The sequence below is a fragment of the Camellia sinensis genome, chromosome 3 (assembly GCF_055761805.1).
Source record: "Camellia sinensis isolate YWXY chromosome 3, ASM5576180v1, whole genome shotgun sequence".
Classification (NCBI taxonomy): Eukaryota; Viridiplantae; Streptophyta; class Magnoliopsida; order Ericales; family Theaceae; genus Camellia; species Camellia sinensis.
The window spans coordinates 167,513,293-167,532,767 of record NC_138963.1 but is presented as its reverse complement, the minus strand read 5'-3'; the positions used below and the strand labels follow the sequence as shown (position 1 = coordinate 167,532,767).

General features: G+C 36.3%; 1 protein-coding gene across 1 annotated transcript; it reads left to right on the top strand.

Moving 5' to 3' along the window:
• Positions 1–2,193: 2,193 nt before the first annotated feature.
• On the top strand, positions 2,194–2,893 carry LOC145822004 (replication protein A 70 kDa DNA-binding subunit A-like). The gene is made up of 2 exons (XM_082918574.1): positions 2,194–2,412; positions 2,654–2,893. The coding sequence occupies exons 1-2, from the start codon at positions 2,194–2,196 to the stop codon at positions 2,891–2,893; spliced, it is 459 nt and encodes a 152-aa protein (XP_082774700.1).
• The last annotated feature ends 16,582 nt before the right edge of the window (positions 2,894–19,475 follow it).

Below are 19,475 nucleotides of genomic sequence, written 5' to 3'. Positions count from 1 at the left end.
TCGGCTACCAAAAAATGTAGTAGCTAAAGGTAGGTCTTTGGCGACTACAAGGAATTTTGTCGCCGAAAGTTAACATTTGGCGACCAAAATTTTGGTCAGCAAAAGATTAAAAATTAATTTTTTTATTTTCATTCGGCTACCAAATAATTTAGTAGCTAAAGGTAGGTCTTTGGCGACTAAAAGGAAATTTGTCGCCGAAAGTTAACATTTGGCGACCAAGACTTTGGTCGGCAAAGATTAAAAATTAATTTTTTTATTTTCATTCGGCTACCAAATAATTTAGTAGCTAAAGGTAGGTCTTTGGCGACTAAAAGAAATTTTATCGCCGAAAGTTAACATTTGGCGACCAAGATTTTGGTCGGCAAAGATTAAAAATTAATTTTTTTATTTTCATTCGGCTACCAAATAATTTAGTAGCTAAAGGTACCTCTACGGCTACTAAATTTTCTTTTAGTCGCCAATTGTGATATGTTTAGCTACTAAAAATTTTTTTAGTCGCCAATTGTAATATTTTTAGCTACTAAATTTTTTTTAGTCGCCAATAATCAACATTCCCCTACTAAAAAAAATTAGTAGCTAAAAAGTTGACTTTTGCCGACTAATATTATTTTTGGTAGCCAATTCCGTGACTTTTGGCGACTAAATTGTTTTTGGTAGCCAAAAATGGTCGGCAAAAATGCATTTTCTTGTAGTGTTAGGAAAAAAATCTGGTTTTATCCAGAATTTTATAACAATTTCCAACATTAATGCCTATATAGCATCATAAGGAGGGATTGATGAATAAATTCTGAAAAAAATGCATGTATAGAAATTGACATTTGGTGCTCTCTCTGCACACTTTGATTTTAGAGAGAGAGAGAGTGAGAGTGAAAGTGAGAGGGAAAGGAGATGGAGATGGAGATGGAGATGGAGAGGGAGATGGAGGAGGAAACGGCATGGTCTTCGGAGGGAGAGAGAGAGAGAGAGAGAGAGAGACTTCATCACTTTTGGGAAAGAATGGGTTGGATGATTCTAGATGATTCATCTCAAACGTTGGAACCCGGAGACATGGATGGTGGTGATCCTGTCTTGGAAATGCAAAAGATTGGTTGTACTCTTTTACCTATATAAAAAAAAAAAAATTCACAAATTTTCAATTTAAATTTTTGGTGGGGTGAATTATATTTAATTTTTTTTCAATTTTTTATTTTTTTCATTGTTTATATTTGTCTAGTCGGGAATAATATAAATATATAATTTTTTTTAGAAACAGTTAAACAAAGGTCACAAAAGATACAAAATAAACAAAACAAAAAAAAAAATCACTAAAAAACCTATATCCAAACAACACCTATCAACTTAGAGGAAAAGTTGATTGAGATTTGCCAAAATAACAAGTGACCAAGTGACCATTGGAGCACCATTGCTATAATTTGACAAAATATCACTATTCATTGCCAAATTATAGTAATAACAATGATATCATAACAACAACTATTGGAGATGTTGTAAGATGTAAGAATTTACATGCGAGTTCTGCCATTTGACATAGGTTTACTAAAATATGTCTAATGAGTATATTTATTGGTGGTATGACTTTAGGAATGAGATGTAAAAAAATAAAGAAGTGATGTGATAAAAATAAATTAATAAACTAATAAATAACTTATTTGATTTGTTGTTAGGGATAGTCATAGGTTGGGTTTGGGACGGATTTATAAAAATTTGTCCTGTACCGTATCATATCGGGGTAGGGTAAATTAGAGGTGATGGAAACAAGACAAGAAACAAATTAATTTTATAAGTTAAAAAATTAAATATTAATAAAAATTATAAATAATTTAATATATAACGAATAATAATTTATAATCAATGAGAATTATATTATATAAAATAAAAAATAAATATTATATATATAGGGAAAATTGGTCTAGGGTCCTTCTCTCACTTTTCGTAATGGAAGAGATCCACAAAATTATTTTTTGATGTCTAAGGTCCCTAAGTATATATCAGAGAAATTTGACTCTTTGTCTCTACTCTTCTCTCTCTCTCTCTCTCTTCTCCTCTTACCCACTGTCTTCCAGATCCAAGGCAACCAGCAAACAACAATTATTTGTGCAATTAATTATCAATCTCGAGGAGATCGAGATCGATCTGGTCTGGTGGAGCTATTTGTTTTGAGTCTGATAGTGGTAGTGGTACGTAGACCGGAAAATGAAGGTGATAGAAAAGATCAGAGAGGCAGAAGGAGGAGATAGCGTAGTGTTCTCGTTCGAGTTCTTTCCTTCGAAGATGGAAGATGGAGTGGACAATCTGTTCGAGAGGATGGAGAGAATGGTGATTCATAACCCATCATTCTGCGACATCACATGGGGAGCTGGTGGATCCACTGCAGATCTCACTCTCGAGATATCCAACAGAATGCAGAACATGGTGTGTGTGGAGACCATGATGCATCTCACCTGTACCAACATGCCTTTGTTCTGTGGAGAGAATGCAAACTCGTGTCCAGTGGGAGTGCCTCGATTGCTTCGTCATCGCCGATCCTAATCTCATCGATAAGCCGGGTGCTGGATTTGAATCCTCCGGGGCTTTGATCGCGACGATTGAATTTCTCAAATTTCTTTATATTCAACCTAGAGAAATTTGAATTTTCTCTGGATTCAACCCAAAGAAAATTCAAATTTCTTTGAGTTCTCCAGAGGCCCAAAGCTTGAGAGTTTGGTTTGATGAACGGGGCAAAAATATTGCTTCTCAATCCATCTCTAGAGACATTCCTGGAGGACCAAAGAATGAGATTTGTAAAACTGCGTCTCAGATCAAGGACAAAGGCTTGGGAAGATCAGATAAGCCAGACTGGGTTACAGTGAAGGCATCCATATCATTCATCAAGACAGATCCTCCGGGGATTTGATCGCGACAATTGAATTTCTCAAATTTCTCTGGATTCAACCCAGAGAAATTTGAATTTTCTCTGGATTCAACCTAGAGAAAATTCAAATTTCTCTGAGTTCTCCAGAGGCCCAAAGCTTGAGAGTTTGGTTTGACGAACGGGGCAAAAATATTGCTTCTCAATCCATCTCTAGAGACATGCCTGGAGGACCAAAGAATGAGATTTGTAAAACTGTGTCTCAGATCAAAGACGAAGGCTTGGGAAGATCAAATAAGCTAGACTGGGTTACAGTGAAGGCATCCATATCATTCATCAAGACAGATACGTTCTGCTACACAGCTTGCCCACTGATGATTGGAGATAGACAGTGTAATAAAAAAGTGACAAGGTCAGGAAATTGAAGATGACAATGTGACCGGTGCAATTAGGAATTCGAGGAATAGATACACAAATTTTCTCACTATAATTTTCTCAGAATTTCTTTAGTACTCAGAGAAATTTTAATTTTTTCTGGTTTGAATCCAGAGAATTTCTCTAGAGAGAAGAGAAGTTCAATTTTCTCTGGAGAAAATTTCTCTGGGACTGAAATTTCTCTGGATTGATGTTGAGGGACCTTAGACATCATGAAAATATTTGATTTCTTTTATACTATAAAATCATAATATCAGGGACATTAAAAAAAATATTCCATATATATATAACTATATTTAATAAATATAATCGTGGCAGGAATTTGAATGAAATAGGATAGGAAAAGCGAAATCTACTCCTAGCTCACTTTTTAAATAGAGCGAGAAAAATTCATACAGAACAAGAGGAGAGATGCGAATACGAAGGGGAGTGGGAAAAAAAGGTCGATCTACTTCTTGTCAAATTCACTAGCTGTTTTTATAAAGTACTAATTACTTGGTGCATTCCAGTGGTGTGGGTCCATTTGAAAGGCTGGAGTAAGGAGTCTTGGGGTAATTTTTGTGTTAAATTTGGATTCAGCCCATATCTAATCCAATGGCCGAAACAGAATATATAGATGTTTCTGTGCTTTGTTTATGATTTGAAAGCTACATGCACTTTTCTCTCATTGCCTACTTTTTATTAGTGTAAATTTAAAATATAAATTGCTTTTTATGATTTGAAAAATTATAAATATCTTTTTGTTAGTATTTTTTATTTAACAAAATTAATTAAAAAAATAAAATTCAGAATTATTCTTTTATACAATAATAAAATTATCTCAATTATTAATTAAAAATATTTCTAATATCATTAAAAACTGTTAATTGACTTGATAATTTATTAATAAAAAAAATAATTTGTTATGAAATTAGGAACCTCAGGGAATGAAATGTAATGTCCAAAACTACAGAAGCGATTCGTATTTTAATCAAATCTCAAAAAATATATTTATAATTTATCCTTTTTATTACTTGTCTGTCTGTAATGTCTGTAATAAGTGGAGCCTTATAGAGAGACAGGAATTATTAGTAAGCTATTTGATTTAAGTAATTCTAGAAATTTAGATAAGAGCATAAAAAAGTACTCCAATTTGGCGTATGCCTGTGATTTATTAGTGCAACAATAAACCACTAATTTTGGAGCTTTAAAAAGATCACTAATGACATGACACTCAATAAAAAAAGAAAAAAAATACAACACCAAAGTCAAAACATCAAATTATTCATGGTGAGCCCCACTGCCACATCATTAGTGATAGCACTAATTAGTGCTCTCACTCATTTTCCTTTATTAGTGTCTTGATGGTGAGTGAGTTTGTTTGTTTTTTTTTTTTTTTTTTTTTTTTTTTTTTGTGTGAATTGGATTAAATCAGGTCGGTAATTGATTATTCTGAGACTTGAACTTATGGATGTAGTAATGACACCTTAAAACATTTTTTTTTTATCAAATTCAAAAAAAAAAAGAAAAAAAAAATAAGTATTTATTAATAGTGTGATTTCATAATATCAATTTTAAATATACATCATAGATTTAAGATTCTGAGACATCTTTTGAAATTTTATTTTTGCTGGTTCATAGACTTTTTCATTTGATTTGGTTTTGAAAAACAGAAAATAAAAGATAGAAGTGAAAAAAAAAAACAGTAGAGATAGAAAGAGAGGAAACTTAATTAATAGCTATTTGGAGTTCGAGCTAAAGCATAAATTAAAGAGGATTGTGTTTAGAAAAGTTTTTCTAAAATAGTTTTGAAAATTATTCATCAAATAAGTTTTTGTGTTTTTGGAAAATGAATATAAAAAAATAAAAATAAAAATAAAAAACACGCGCGCACGCACACAAAATCAAACATACCTTCATGAAAATGAATTTCTACAAGGCCAAGTGATTTAACCCAAGCTAACCCAAGCATGATTAAAATAAATTAAGGTCAAATTGTAATGTTAGTCTCTATATTTTAATTTTTGTATCATTTTGACTCTTGTAATTTTTGTATCAATCTGAATCAGAGTCAGTCATGGGTTCAAGAGTTGTTGTTGTTGTTCTAGACCAACAACCCAAAGGTATGTTTCATTGATTTTCTTTTGTTTGATTCTTTCTGTGTGATGTTCATCTCTCATCTTTTGTGGGTTTTGTTAATAATGATTGATCTGTTAATAATAATCCTTGTGCTTTTGAATTTGGGTGATTCGTGTTTGGGTGATTCTTTCCCTTGTTACTGTTGTTGTTGTTGTTTTTTTTTTTTTTTTTTTTTTCTTTGGGCCAAGGATTTTTCAGGGTTAGGGAAACCTGATCTTCGTTAGGGAGCGGGGATCAGGGCGTTGATAGGTTTTCCGTCGGGGATCGAGGACAGAAACAAGGGAATTTTCACTATCGGGGATCAAGTATGGGGAATATGATCCCCGGTCCGCGCCGGCCCATTGCCATCCCTATTTGTTAGGGATGTAATGTTTAAGTTCTGTCCAAGAAACCAATGCTGTTAGTTTAATACCATCTTTGTTAGGGATGTAATCAGTATGGTCAGTATTTAGGTAAAAATTTTTACCGAATTGATAATGTTGGTTTTATTATTTTGAATATTGATATAGGCCGTTTCTCCCATCAAATCGAAGCGAACCGATTTAAACATTTCAGTTTGGTGCGGTTTAATAGGTCTAAGACATTTCAAACTTGAGCCACTTTTAAATATAATCTCTAATCTATATAAAATATTAAATTAGTTATTTGTACATTAATTTAGATATTTCCAATCCACCCCTTTAATAAATAATTTTCAATTCCTAAATTAATAAAAATAAAAACAAAAAAAAAGAGTTAAAAAATACTAAGGTTTCAAGAACAATTAGTTAGAATTAAGATTATATATAATAAGAGTATACAAACTTAGGTTATAAAGATGATATGTTTAATTAATTAAGGTTAATGATTTATTATACTTACTAATATCATTGTGTTATTATATTTTTTATATATATATATATATATTATAAATACAATATAGTTTAAAACGGTCGGTTTCGCTTTAATTTGGTGCACAATGTGCTTGAACTGATACTGAACCAAAAATCGAAAAAAATCAAATTTGAAAACTGCACAAACCAATTCTTATTAAAAAAAATAGACTAAATATAGCTAATTTGATCTAATTCAATCGATTTACTCAATTTTTTCGATTTTTCCTATATCCTACTTGTTAAAATGAATAGAAGTGAAATCTAGCATAAACCTCCTCAAAATTTTTTCTGCGCTACCAAGATTTTAGTTAACAATTATAAGTCATCAAAATTCAGTGCTGAGAGTTTATTTTTATATTTATTGTCCGTATGGAAACCACCTAAAAAAAAGTGATTTTTTCTTAAAAAAATTTAAAAAGTCATAAATTACCAAATCGTTTGTCATGAAGCAATAGACGATTCGTATTTTAATTAAATCTGAAAAAATATATTTGTAATTTACTTTTATTTTTACTTTTTTTCCTTTTCTTTTTTTACAATATAAATAATGAACCACCTTTAATTTAGATTGAAGGCTTAGGTCACATCACTTTCTGTTAGACAATAATTTGGATAACAATTTGAAAATATTTGAAGGGAAAGAAAATTGATTGATAAGTGTGAAAGGGAGGGGCCATTAGTATATCACAAAGCAAAACCATTAATAATCAGAATCAAATCTTTATTAGGTCTCAGAATAGACTTAACCCTACAAACTTTAAATTTGTGACTTTATGTCATAATTAATGAATGCCCATTACTATTTAAGGTTAAAAATTAAATTTATTTTTTAAATTTAATGATATAATAATTAATTAAAATATTTAAAATAATTTTCTCTCATATTTTCACTAATAATCAGCCAATTATCTCATTTATAAATTATTAAGTGTAAAAAATAGTCAAACAGTAGATATGTATATTATTTTTCTTAAAGAAATCGTTTTCTACTTTCTAAATAATTGCCGATTAACCATCTTTGTCTTATCATAATTTTTTTTTATCAACAAAAATTAGTAATTAGTTATTAGATTAATAATTTGGGAGAGTTAAACACACACCCCCTCCTTCCAAGGACTTAAGTATTGCCTCATATTCTATTCCTAAAAATGGGATCCAAGAACTCTCTTTAGGAGAGATTTGATGGCCATGATACCCTTGGTTGTCTTGTCATAATTCTTTCATTCTCTACAAGACTCCATTTTATTAACAATCGTGACATAGAGTTCTGATTGTCGAGCTTTGAGCGCAGCTTTACACCGTTGACAGGGTAAAATTAAACACAAAAAAATAAATAAATAACAAGCATAACCATCACATTATAAGTGAGTCTCACTCATTAAAGATCTTTTTAAAACTCTAAAACATTTTTATTTTATTAATTGCAATTAACTAAATTTTCTTGTGGAACAAATTCCCTCCACTTTCAAATTTAGACAAGGAGTTTTGTTTGAGTTTGCCAAGTCATGAAGTGTATTATTAAAAAGGTACTCAGGTCATAGGGTCATTTTTGAAATTTTTGTGCCATTAGGGCCATGTTCTAATTTTTTAGGCTAAAAAGACATAATTTGTCTAAAATAACACTATCTATTAAAATCAACTTATCTGTCTATCTCTTAAAATCACCCAATTTGTCTATTTGTTTAAATTCACCAAACAACCCATATGTTGAAATGTGATACATGTCACACATTCAACACTGTATTTGTTGAATATCACACATTTCTCTACTTCATCACCACCACCTGTTGTCGCCGATTACTGCTGCCGGCGACTTCTTTGACCAATTTTTCAACGCCGGCAAAATTTTTTTGCCACTTTTCCGATGTATCCGTATCACCAAATAAATTTTTTTCCTATATCTCATATTTTATACACTTTTTAATATGGGTTTAATTTTCTCTTATTAAAAATAGACTATCTATTATTTTAGTAATAAATCAAAAAAGTTAAATTATATACCATAAAAATAATGAATTATCGAGATGGAAACCGGAAGTCCGTAGGCTCAGACAGCACCACAACCCATTTTGTTATCATAATTGCCCTAGCATATCACCCATGTTCTGTACGAATTGTATTTACAATCTATCTATATTATATATTAAGTAAAAAAAAGTTTTTAACCTCTAAGACCTATGGGAGTTTCAATATCTCAATCTAAATTTTCTAAATTTTTAATTTAAAAAAAAAAAACTTAGCATTTATTGATTTGGTCAAAATCCTCTGATTAGCATTTATTAACTTTTTTTCAATCCACATATTTTTTCACATGTCTGCATTTATTGATTTGGTCAAAATCTCCTGATCAGCATTTAAAATCCCCTCAAACAAATAATTATAGATATAATCCGTATATATTTATTGCAATACCCTTTTCAATTTCTTCCACACACTATGGTTAGTGATAAGATTGTTAAAATATTTTTATAAAAAATCCTAAAAAACATAATTTATATATTAAAAAATCTAAAACAAATAAAAATATTTATAATTATCTCGTGCATAGCACGGGTAGGGATGGCAATTTAAACCCGGCCCGACGGGGACCCGACCCCCCGTCCCCGATTACAATGGTTTTTCCCCGAAAAATACTCCCCACGGGCCGGGGATGGTATTAAAAAACACATCCCCGATCAATTTCGGGCCGGGGACGGGGATAACTTTTCCGGCCCCGGACCCGGCCCGGCCCCGTCCCCGAGCCCCGCCCCGTTTCCTCCCCGAAATAAAGCACCTTTATGCACCCACTATCTATTTTTACATATATATTTAATATAACCCTTCATTACCTCACATATTTGCATCTATCTCATAGTCAGACCTGGATCACTCTCTCTCCCTCTCAGACCTCTGTCTCTCTCTCTCCCTCAGACCTCTGTCTGTCTCTCTCTCTCTCAGACCTCTCTCTCTCTCGAAGTTGATCACAGATTCACAGTTCCTCTCCCTCTCTCTCACCCGTTGCTCCACCCCACCACCGCCTCTGCCATTCCACCACCGCCTCTCGAAGTCGATGGCATCCCCCTCACTCACTCACGGACTCACGCAGACTCAGAACAGATCTGAAGAAACCGATATGAACAGATCTGAAGCGAGGAAGCCCTCCGTCGATCCACCACCGCCACTCGTAGTCGATCGCATCTCTCTCTCTCTCTTACAATATATATATATATATATATATATCTGTTGTTGAACACTTTTTTTTTTTTTTTTTTAAGTTGTTATATATATGTTGTTGATTGATGATTGTTGTGATCTGAAAAGTTGTTGTTGTGTATGTGTGTTGAACAGATCTGTTGTTCGTCCATTATACAGATTTTTTTTTTTTTTTTTTTTTTGTTGAACAGATCTGCCGGGGATGTTTCGGGGTCGGGGAAACCCGATCCCCGTTAGGGGACGGGGACGGGGGAGGTGATGGGTTCCCCGCCGGGGATCGGGGGCGGGGACGGGGATTTTTCTACCTTCGGGGATCGGGGACGGGGAGTGTCATCCCCGGCCCCGCCCCGGCCCGTTGCCATTCCTAAGCACGGGTGATAGACTAGTTATCTATATATATGAATTACGATTTTTAAATGTCTTTTTTTTTTTAAATGTCTTCTTTTTTATTTTTTTTTATATTATAATAAAGTTTAATATTTTGATAATAATCATATGTGTTAGATTTTTCAAGGAATTAAATATTTTTTTATTATATTATATTAAAATTTAATATTTTAATAATAATCATATGAATTGAACTTTTTAAATTTTTTTTATATTTGTTCTTAATGCATTAAAGTGTTATTATGAGGGATAATAATCATATGTGTTGGGACTTTTCAAGAAATTCATGTGTTGGATTTCAAAGAATTTTTTTTATGCTTGTTCTTAATGCATTAAAGTGTTATTATGAAGGTAAGACTTGGGGGTTTGGAGAAGTTAATAAATGTTAAGTTTTTTTTTTTTAAAATCAAAAAATCAAAAAATTTAGATTGGGAGATTGAAACTCCCACAAGACTTAGGGGTTAAAAACTCCCTTTTACTTAATATATAGTACTAGCATATCACCCGTGCTATGCACGGATTGTGTTTACAATTATCTATATATGTGAATTGTGATTTTTAAATATATATATATATATTTTAATGTCTTCTTTTTTTTCCTTTTTTATATTATATTAAAGTTTAATATTTTGATAATAATCATATGTGTTGGACTTTTCAAGGAATTAAATATCTTTTTTATTATTATTATATTATATTAAATTTTAATATTTTTATAATAATCATATGTGTTGGGACTTTTCAATAAATTCATATGTGTTGGATTTCAAAAAAATTTATTTTATGCTTATTCTTAATGCATTAAAGTGTTATTATGAGGGTAAGACTTGAGAGTTGGGAGAAATTAATAAATGTTAAGATTTTTTTTAAATCAAAAAATCAAAAAATTTAGATTGAGAAATTACAAAGTTTGAAATTAAAAATATCTCTCTACTTAATATATAGTATAGATAGATGATTCCTGCTATTGTGCTTTGATCAAGAATTTGAGGAAAGGAAGGAAAAGAGAATGAAAAAGTAAAAACAAGGATTTGACATAAAATTTGACTTTTAGAATATATTAAATTTGAATTTTTTATTTTATCAATTTGAATTTTAAATTTTTGATTTGTTTTCAAGCTAAATTTAGTACTTTTTCTGTAAGTAAAATCGATGGAAAAATTAAATTCAATAACTAAAATATCATATTCTAATAGTTTATCTAACAAAAAAAAGCAAATAATTTAAATTAAAAAGAAATTAAAAGTTTAGAGTTCAAATTTATAAAATTAAAAATTTATAATTTATTTTATTAGAAGAGTTAAACTTTAAATTCTTTTTGTAATTTTTCCTATAAATAAATAAATCTCTCTGTAAATTTTTAATTTGAACACAACCTACATGTCTCTATTGTTATTTTTGAGCCGTTTCCTTCCAAACTAACTGTCCATTTGTCACATAGAAATTAAAATTTAAATCCATGATAAATTCAAAAGTTGTCAAACGTATAATTTTACATAAACTTGTGCAGTAAATGGCATATTGTCACTACAACATTGGAATTTTTTTTTTTAAATAGTTTTTGAGAGGGTAATTTTTGGAGAGAATTGAACCGAGCTGTAAGACGGACTTTATGGCCCAAAGTGTGAAGGACACAGTAAAAGGCCGTAATGATATTCCGGCCCAGAAGAAGCATAGTTACACCGGCCCAGGAGAGGTATGGTTACTCCGGTTAGGAGAGGGGTAATTGCTTCGGCCCAAGATGGTGTAAAGCTACTCCGGTCTGGAGGTAACTTGATGTTAGTCCGGTCTCAAAGTTAGTCCGGTTGCGGTGTATTATTGTTAGATCGGTCGGAGCTTGCTACTCAGAAGCTTGGTCTCAGCATACCATGGTTGAACGGGAGAAAACTGAACTAAGGATAGTTCGGCCTACTCTGTGGCTCAGCATAGCCAGTGTTATTTCGGTCACATAGAAGTTCGGCCGTGGTAAAAACCATCCCACTTGGTTTAAGCAGTGGGGGAGGGTGTAAAAGGATAAGCATTATCCTTAGAAATATGAATCCTAGGAGGACTCTGCATGGAGAAATAAAAGTCCTACTAAGATTATGCCATTCGAAACCTATAAAAGCTCACAAGCACCACCATTGAAGGAGGTAATTGAACACAATTCTTTCTGAGAGCATAAAACTTTGTCTATTTGTCAAGCTTACTGACTTAGGCATCGGAGAGGTTTCCGGCACACACCCGCCGGCTAGCTCACGTTTGTGTTTTCAGGTGATAAAGCGACGTCGTACGGAGGAGCGTGGACTTGGTCAACAGGATTATACGAGGAGAATTATTTCCTCCCCGCACAGTTTTTATGGTAAATTACAAATACATCCACTGAGATTTAAGTAAAATACGAATCGCCCCTCGTGATTTTAGAAATTACATTCCACCCCTGAGGTTTCTAATTTCATAAGAAATCGCTTATTTTATTAATAAATCATCAAGTCAATTAATAATTTTTAATGATGTTAGAAATATGTTTCAGAGGTAAATTATACAAATGGTCCCTGTAATTTACTCGTTTTATCATTTTGGTCCTTGTTTCAATTTGGTCAATTTTGTCCCTGAATTTTACGAATTATGTCATATTAGTCCAATAAATAATGGCTGTTAAGTTTGATAGACGGAAAATCAAATGATGTGTCAATTTGGTCCGTGTAATTTATAGAATGTGTCAATTTGGTCGCTGTAGTTTATAGGAAAGTCAAAACAACAGGGACCAAATTGACACATCCTGTAAACTACAGGGACCAAATTGACACACCATTTGATTTTTCGTCCATCAAAGTTAACTGTCATTATTTATTAGACTAATATGACACAATCCGTAAAATTCATGGGCAAAATTGATCAAATTGAAACAATGGGAACCAAAATGATAAAACGGGTAAACTACAAGGACTACCGTTGTAATTTGTCCACGTTTCAATTAATAATTTAGGTAATTTTATTATTGTATAAGAGAGCAATTATGAATTTTATTTTTTTAGTTAATTTTGTTAAATAAAAAATACTAACAATGAGATATTTATAATTTTTTAAACCACAAGAGATAATCTGTACTTTAAGCAAATCTTAGGAGATGTATTTAAGGTTTACCTTAGTTTTTAATATTGTGATGACAACAAAACATTCTGTATATAATTTGTGTTGACAACATTATTCTAAAAAATAGGGCTATCCCACTGCGACTTGTATATATCGCTACATTTATTATAATAATGGCTACATACAAATTATAATTAGGCCTTGTTTGGCAACAGGTTATTTTAGTAACTTTTTAATTTTTTGGCTAAAATATGAGGTAAAAAAAAATTTGTATGTTTGGAATGACTTTTTTGTTTTTTACAAAAATATATGCAAAAAGTAAAAAGAAAAGAGAATCTTTGACTTTTTGGTATAAGTTATAGTTTTTTTTTATTTTTTTGATTTTTTTAGTAACTTTTTGACTTTTAAGCTAAAACTATTACTTTCCAAACGAGGCTTTAGGGTGTAATTTAAGTGGGTTCAATCTGAACTCAGTTTGAAATACATTTTAGGACTCAAGCAATTTGTTGTTGAATTTGGTGCAAATTTGGGAAAAAAAATAATTCAAAAGTCTGGGTAAAGATCACAGTAAATAACCAGAGCAATCCGAAATCGAATTATGTATGAATGTGTGGAGATGTGGTTTGGAAATACTCTTCTGATCCTGGGGAGCGCTCGAGATCCGTTGATAGTCACCTGAAAAGGAATAAACACTCCGGTCGGGGGTGCCGGAATTAGCACTCCGACGGACAAGTCAGTCTCTGCACTCAAGAATGCTTGTATTCTCAATTAAGCACAATAATTCTCACCTACCTTTCTTAATCCGTCGTTCCTTTATTTATACTTGTTTCTTGGGCCTCATGGCCAGGCCCACTTGTCACTCATTATCCTCTTATTTACTCGGCTCCATAGTTCAGTATCTATTCGGCCTATCTATTATATTCGGCATCCTTATCGTGCAAGATAGAACCGTGTAATATCTGTCTTTTATAGTATGATTCTGATTATTCCAATTATCCGGCTCCCACAATTGCCCCCCAAACACCTCGGTAGCATCAGTTAGTCGGCGTGTTTGGCTAGAAGTCAAAAATTCGGCGATTAATCCTCTCCCCGATGCGTGTCAGAATGCGTACGTGTTTTTTGGTCACTGTGACGCTTTCCCGCCCCATTCGTGCTTCTCTCGCATTTATTACGATTTGAAACTTAAGTCCCTTTGAAAACATACTTTTTCGAATATTTGAACCTCCTGGACTGCCAGTCGGTATCTCTTCTTCGACGCGTTTTCTGCAACTCCTATCCGTTCTCTCGTTGTCTCCTTTGCCTTTCGTAAGTTTTCTTCTCTTCTCCTTGTAATCTTATTTTCCGCTTTTATTTTTGATTTAGAATATCCTTAAGTCCTTACTAGAATGGCGCATTTGAAAGACCTCATTTTCGAGGGTCGAATTTCTGGGTTCCGAAGACATTTTTCTATCCCTGAGGATGTCCATCTTTCGCTGGTAACGGACAATACCCTTGATATGGAGAGGGACAACCAAAACACAATCGTCTTCTCTTTCCTGTCCATTGCGGAGGGCGGAGTTCGCTTTCCCCTACACCCATTTCTCAGGGCCGTCCTCCGCTATTGGAGTTTGATTCCTTTGCAACCCAATGTGAATTTTTTTCGAATCGTAATGGGAATCGTTGAGTTGAACCGTCGTCTCAGGATCAACCGTGGCATTCTGGCGATTTGGCACTGCTATGCATTAGCCAAATCCTCTGGTCGGCTCGGGCACTACTTTCTCACAGCTAAGGACACCTACCATCACTTGGTAACGATGCTTGCCAGCTCTAGCAAACGAGTTGACGATGTAATGGTCAATGTTCGAGGCAACTGAGAGTTTGGCGAAGGTGAAGATTGCCTAGACCCTATTCCCAGACGGAGGGGTGAACCAGGTTACTGTGTAACTCCTTGTTTGTTGATCTTTCTTTTATGTGACTTTTTCTCCAAACCTTACCCTTTGTTCTTGCAGGCAATAAGTTGAAGAGGATTTTGACCTCGGCTGACGACGCAATCCTTGTGGAAATTAAAATTGCACTAAAGTACTTTGGCCGTCCAAACGTACAGAAGCAAGGGAGGGCTTTCCATATTCTCCTGCGGTACGAGCCTACCTACACTACGTTCTCGGCCGCGGACGACATCCCGATCCCAACCGGCGAGCAACACCTCATGGCTCTTGTCTTCCCCAGTTTCAAGATCCTTAGGCAAATTGGTCTTGAAGCTTCTGATTCGGAGCAAGGCTTAGAGCCGGTTGTCAAGGTAGATGCCGAATTAACGAGGGAGTTCGCCGTCGAGGCCGAAGACATCGACGAAGCTCTGAAATCAGCGTTTGAGGCAGCCGGTCTTAACCAGCCTAACTCACCATCCACTTCGGGTCGGGCGGAGTTTTCTTTCGGAGATATTTTTACAAACTTGGGAGACCTTCCCGGCACTTTTTCAGAAGGCATGGCTGGGGAGAATCTCACACAGATGGCGAGAAAGAGAAATGCCAAGCGAATGGCCGCTCGAAAGAAAGTCGAGGCCACTCGTTCTGAGCCTGCCCCGGTTGAATCTTTACAACCGGTTACTGGAGAATAAACGACGCAAGTTGTTGTGGCCGAGAGGGAGGGGGCTGAACAGCAGGTTACGGAAGAACGGCTGGTTTCAGAAGAGCGAGGCGATAAACGTTCCGCCGAGGAGAGGCCGGCTCAGAGGATAGCCCTGCTTACAAACAGCCTCACTTAGAGGAGTCCGACGTGGTTGTCCCCTTCGTTGTTCAACCAAAGATCAAAGACACGCCAATCTCCTCTGATGCATCTGCCATGAAGAATCCAGCCGTGGCGTTGAGCTTGGCCGCCTCGGTTTCGCTACCGGCTGACAAGGCCACCTTTCGAGAAGAGCCAGATTTGGTAGCTATAGCATTCGCTGCCTGGTCGGTCCTTCTGGTATGTATACGATACTTTTCTTTTTTGCTCGTTTGGTTTGGTTTGCATATGATGTTGCTTAATGTGGTGATCTAAACTTGTTTTGCAGACGGTTGGAAGGATAGCCGAACTAGGCCGCCGGCAGCGTGATGCCATTGAAAGAATTGGCCGCTTAAAGTTTGAAGCTGAAGGTGAAAGAAGCAAGGCCGAGTTCGAGGCGATGAGGGCCACAATGGAAAGTGCTCGAGCCGAAGCTGAAAAGGAGAGGGCTCGGACTGCTGACCAACTCAGATCCGAAGCCGAGGATAGGGCGAACGCGAGCGAGGAGTAGCTCAAGTTAGCCCAGGAGGCGTTTTCCAAGGCAGAGGTCGAGTTAGAAGAACTGAAGGCGGCCAAGGAAAAAGCCGAATCTGTAGCTTCTACGGCGCTAGAAGCTGAGAAGAGCACCGCCTTGAAGGAATACGTAGATGAGGTCCCCAAATTCGAGAATCGGGGATTTAAACATGGGTGGCTCAAAGCCCTTGCTGCCGTTGGAGTTACATTGGCCTTGCCAATTCCATACGAGCAAGTGGACGTTGAGCCACTTGAGTTTGATCTCGAGGATTGATCTGGGAGACATTCTAGTTTTATTAGGTATCTTTAATTTCAATGTACGTTTTTGTTTAGTGGATTCAAGGTAATTTTCATGTATAAATTACTTACTATCTGCACTCAATTTATTAATGAAAATTTCCTTCCCGTTTCACTGTTACTTGTACGCAGTTTTTGATATTAATGAAGGGTTTTTCCTTCCACTACTTTGGATAATAGTGTAATCTTGGCCATTATATTAGTTTAATTTCAATTTATCCGAACAAGTAAATCGACTCTTGGTGCCGAATAGGACTAGTAAATCGATTCATGAAGCGGCTCTCAAGCCGAATAGACTGATGAATCTACCCTTATCCTAGCTGGTTCATGAATTTCAAACGCCGAATCACACAATATTGATAAGTCGATTCATGAAGCGGCTGCGGCACTCAAGCCGAATAGATTGATGAATCTGCCATTGCCCCAGCTGGTTCATGAATTTCAAACGCCGAATCACACAATATTGATGAGTCAATTCGTGAAGCGGCTGCGGCACTCAAGCCGAATAGATTGATGAATCTTCCCTTGCCCCAGCTGCTTCATGAATTTGCCCTTGCGGAAGTTAAGACTACCTAAATCAGTATTTGATAGGGGCACAACTCGGTCGGCTTCGGGCTGTTGAGGTTTCGATATTAATGAGATTACCTTGGAGGCGCTGCCCTTGTAGGGAATCAATGAATAAAGGTCTTATTTAAGTGCTCAGTGAGCAACTCAGTCCAGGTCTTTGACGAAGGATAAACAAGCGCGAATGTCGAATAGACTCTTCTTTAACAACAAAGGGGAAGCGAGGACCCTAGCTGAGCTGGGAGGAGACATGAATCGAAGCGGCGAACCTTCGCGCTCGGGAGGTAGGATTTCGAGGGATCGGGAGAGACGTCAATCTCCTCATCGTCGAAGTAGGTCACCTAGGAGGGACAAGGAGGCACAGGGCAAATCCCCGCAACCCTGTTTTGGAAGGGAGCCCGGTGAGAACCCACGCCCATTGAGTTTTGCAGTCGTCATGAGGAATAGGTCCATGACAGATGCAAACTCGATCGTTCGAGATTCAAGTGTGGCAGTCGAATTTGCTCGACAGATTTTTCCTCTCGAGGTCCAGCAGTCGATGGTAGGTCGATAGGACTTCGAAGTGTTTCGTGAAGGCATTCACGGTGCGGTGAAGGGTCTCTATACCGCCTACGAAATTGGCATGCATCTCCATGCTTCTCGCTGAGAAATAAAGAAGAGGGATGAACGCATCCGAAGTTTGGAGGCTCGCACGGAAGCGGCTGAGCGTGAGCTAAGGAAGGTCAAGGTCATTCAGGCACAACCCATCGGACAGGCTAACCCAATCGTGGAAGAAAGGGTCACCCAGCGGCTTATCAGTACCGCGCTCGCCGATTAAGATACGGCGAGCATGTTGGCGATGGAATCTGCGAAGGGGAGGGCCTATGAAAAAGGCTTCCATGATGGCTGGAAAGTAGGGATACAGAAGACCAAGGAAAAGCTTGCCGATGTGAAAATCGTGGATTTAAGCATGGTTGGATTAAGGCGCTTCAGGTCGACGAAGCTCTCCGAGCAGCGGGGGTCGATTCGGCATTGCCACTGTACCAACGTAACCATTTTCCATTTTCTGCCTTTGAATTCGAGCAGAGTGAAGATGAGGGCAACGCCGTATAAAAATATTCAATGTAACGTTCGAACGCAGATCGCGTTCATAACTATGTAATTATTGCCTGATTGAATAAAACGTTCTATTTTAAATGTTTCATTGTAATTTTCATTCGGCACACACATGTTTGCATGCGTTTCATTGTATAAACATTGACCGGCTCGAATCAACTAGGCGTTTTAATTCTAAACGGTTATATGTCAGCTTGTCATGAGCATTCTTCACTAAATATATTTTTTGCATGTCACGCAAGGTCAATTGCGCCGATGAGGTTCCGAATTCGGAGGCTTAACCGGCCCAAAGGTGTCATGCACTAGAGGCTCCGAATCCGAAGACAGTCAGCCCATCTATAATTGCTGTTTATATAATTAGGCCATTTTAGCCAAAGATTGATACATGGAGTGGCTGTGGCCAATATCGCTCGGCGTCCGTCTTTTGGAGTTCAATGTTAATGAAATCGCCTCGGGACCACTGCAAGGATTTTAGAAATAAATCACCTCAGACTTTTCGCTCCAATGACTTCACTTACTGTGCTCAGACTCGATTTAAAACGATTTTGTTGCGTGGGGTTAGATAAGTGTGAATGTCGAATGTAGTTTTTCTTCAACAGCAAAAGAGAAGCTCGGACTCTGGCTGAGCTTGACATTGCAATGAATCGCAGCAGAGAACCCACTCGCGCGGGAGGTAGGACGTTCAAAAAACGGGAAAAACGTCAACCTCTAAGTCGTCAAAGCAGATCACCTCGAAAGGAGAAACAGCAATGGCGAAGTTCTCCGCAATCACGACCGAGAAATGAGGCCGACGTAGCGCCGCGACCGTTGAGCATTACTGTTTTCATGGGGAATTCCTTTCTTGTCTTGGATCTTGGCCTTGACGTTGTCTATGGTGTCAAAGGTCCCCGCCTCAAAGGTGATTATGTCGTCGTTGTGAATCGTGGATTCAAGCGCGGTCAGATCAAAGCATTTCAAGTTGCGGATGCTCTCTGATCAGCGGGCGTTGATTCGGGGCTGCCGCATTTCAAGTTGAGAATAGACATTGTAATGCTTTGAACGTAGATTGCGTTTTTTATAATTACTGTTTGATCGAATAAAATGTTTCATTCTAAAAGTTTATCTCATTCTGAATTTTTGTATGTTGAATTAAGCATCTTATTTTGAATGTTGGAACGTTTTGTCTTGTTCATGCGGTTGTACTGGTTCAACCTACATATCCCTGCTTCGATGTGTAAATGTTTTCATTTTGGAGGGCACTCCGAATTCGGAATATTACTCGGCCCTTGAGCGTCGCTCGGTGGCACTATTTGGTCAGCCAAATTTGGAGGCTTTATCAGCCTGGAGACGTCGTGCGC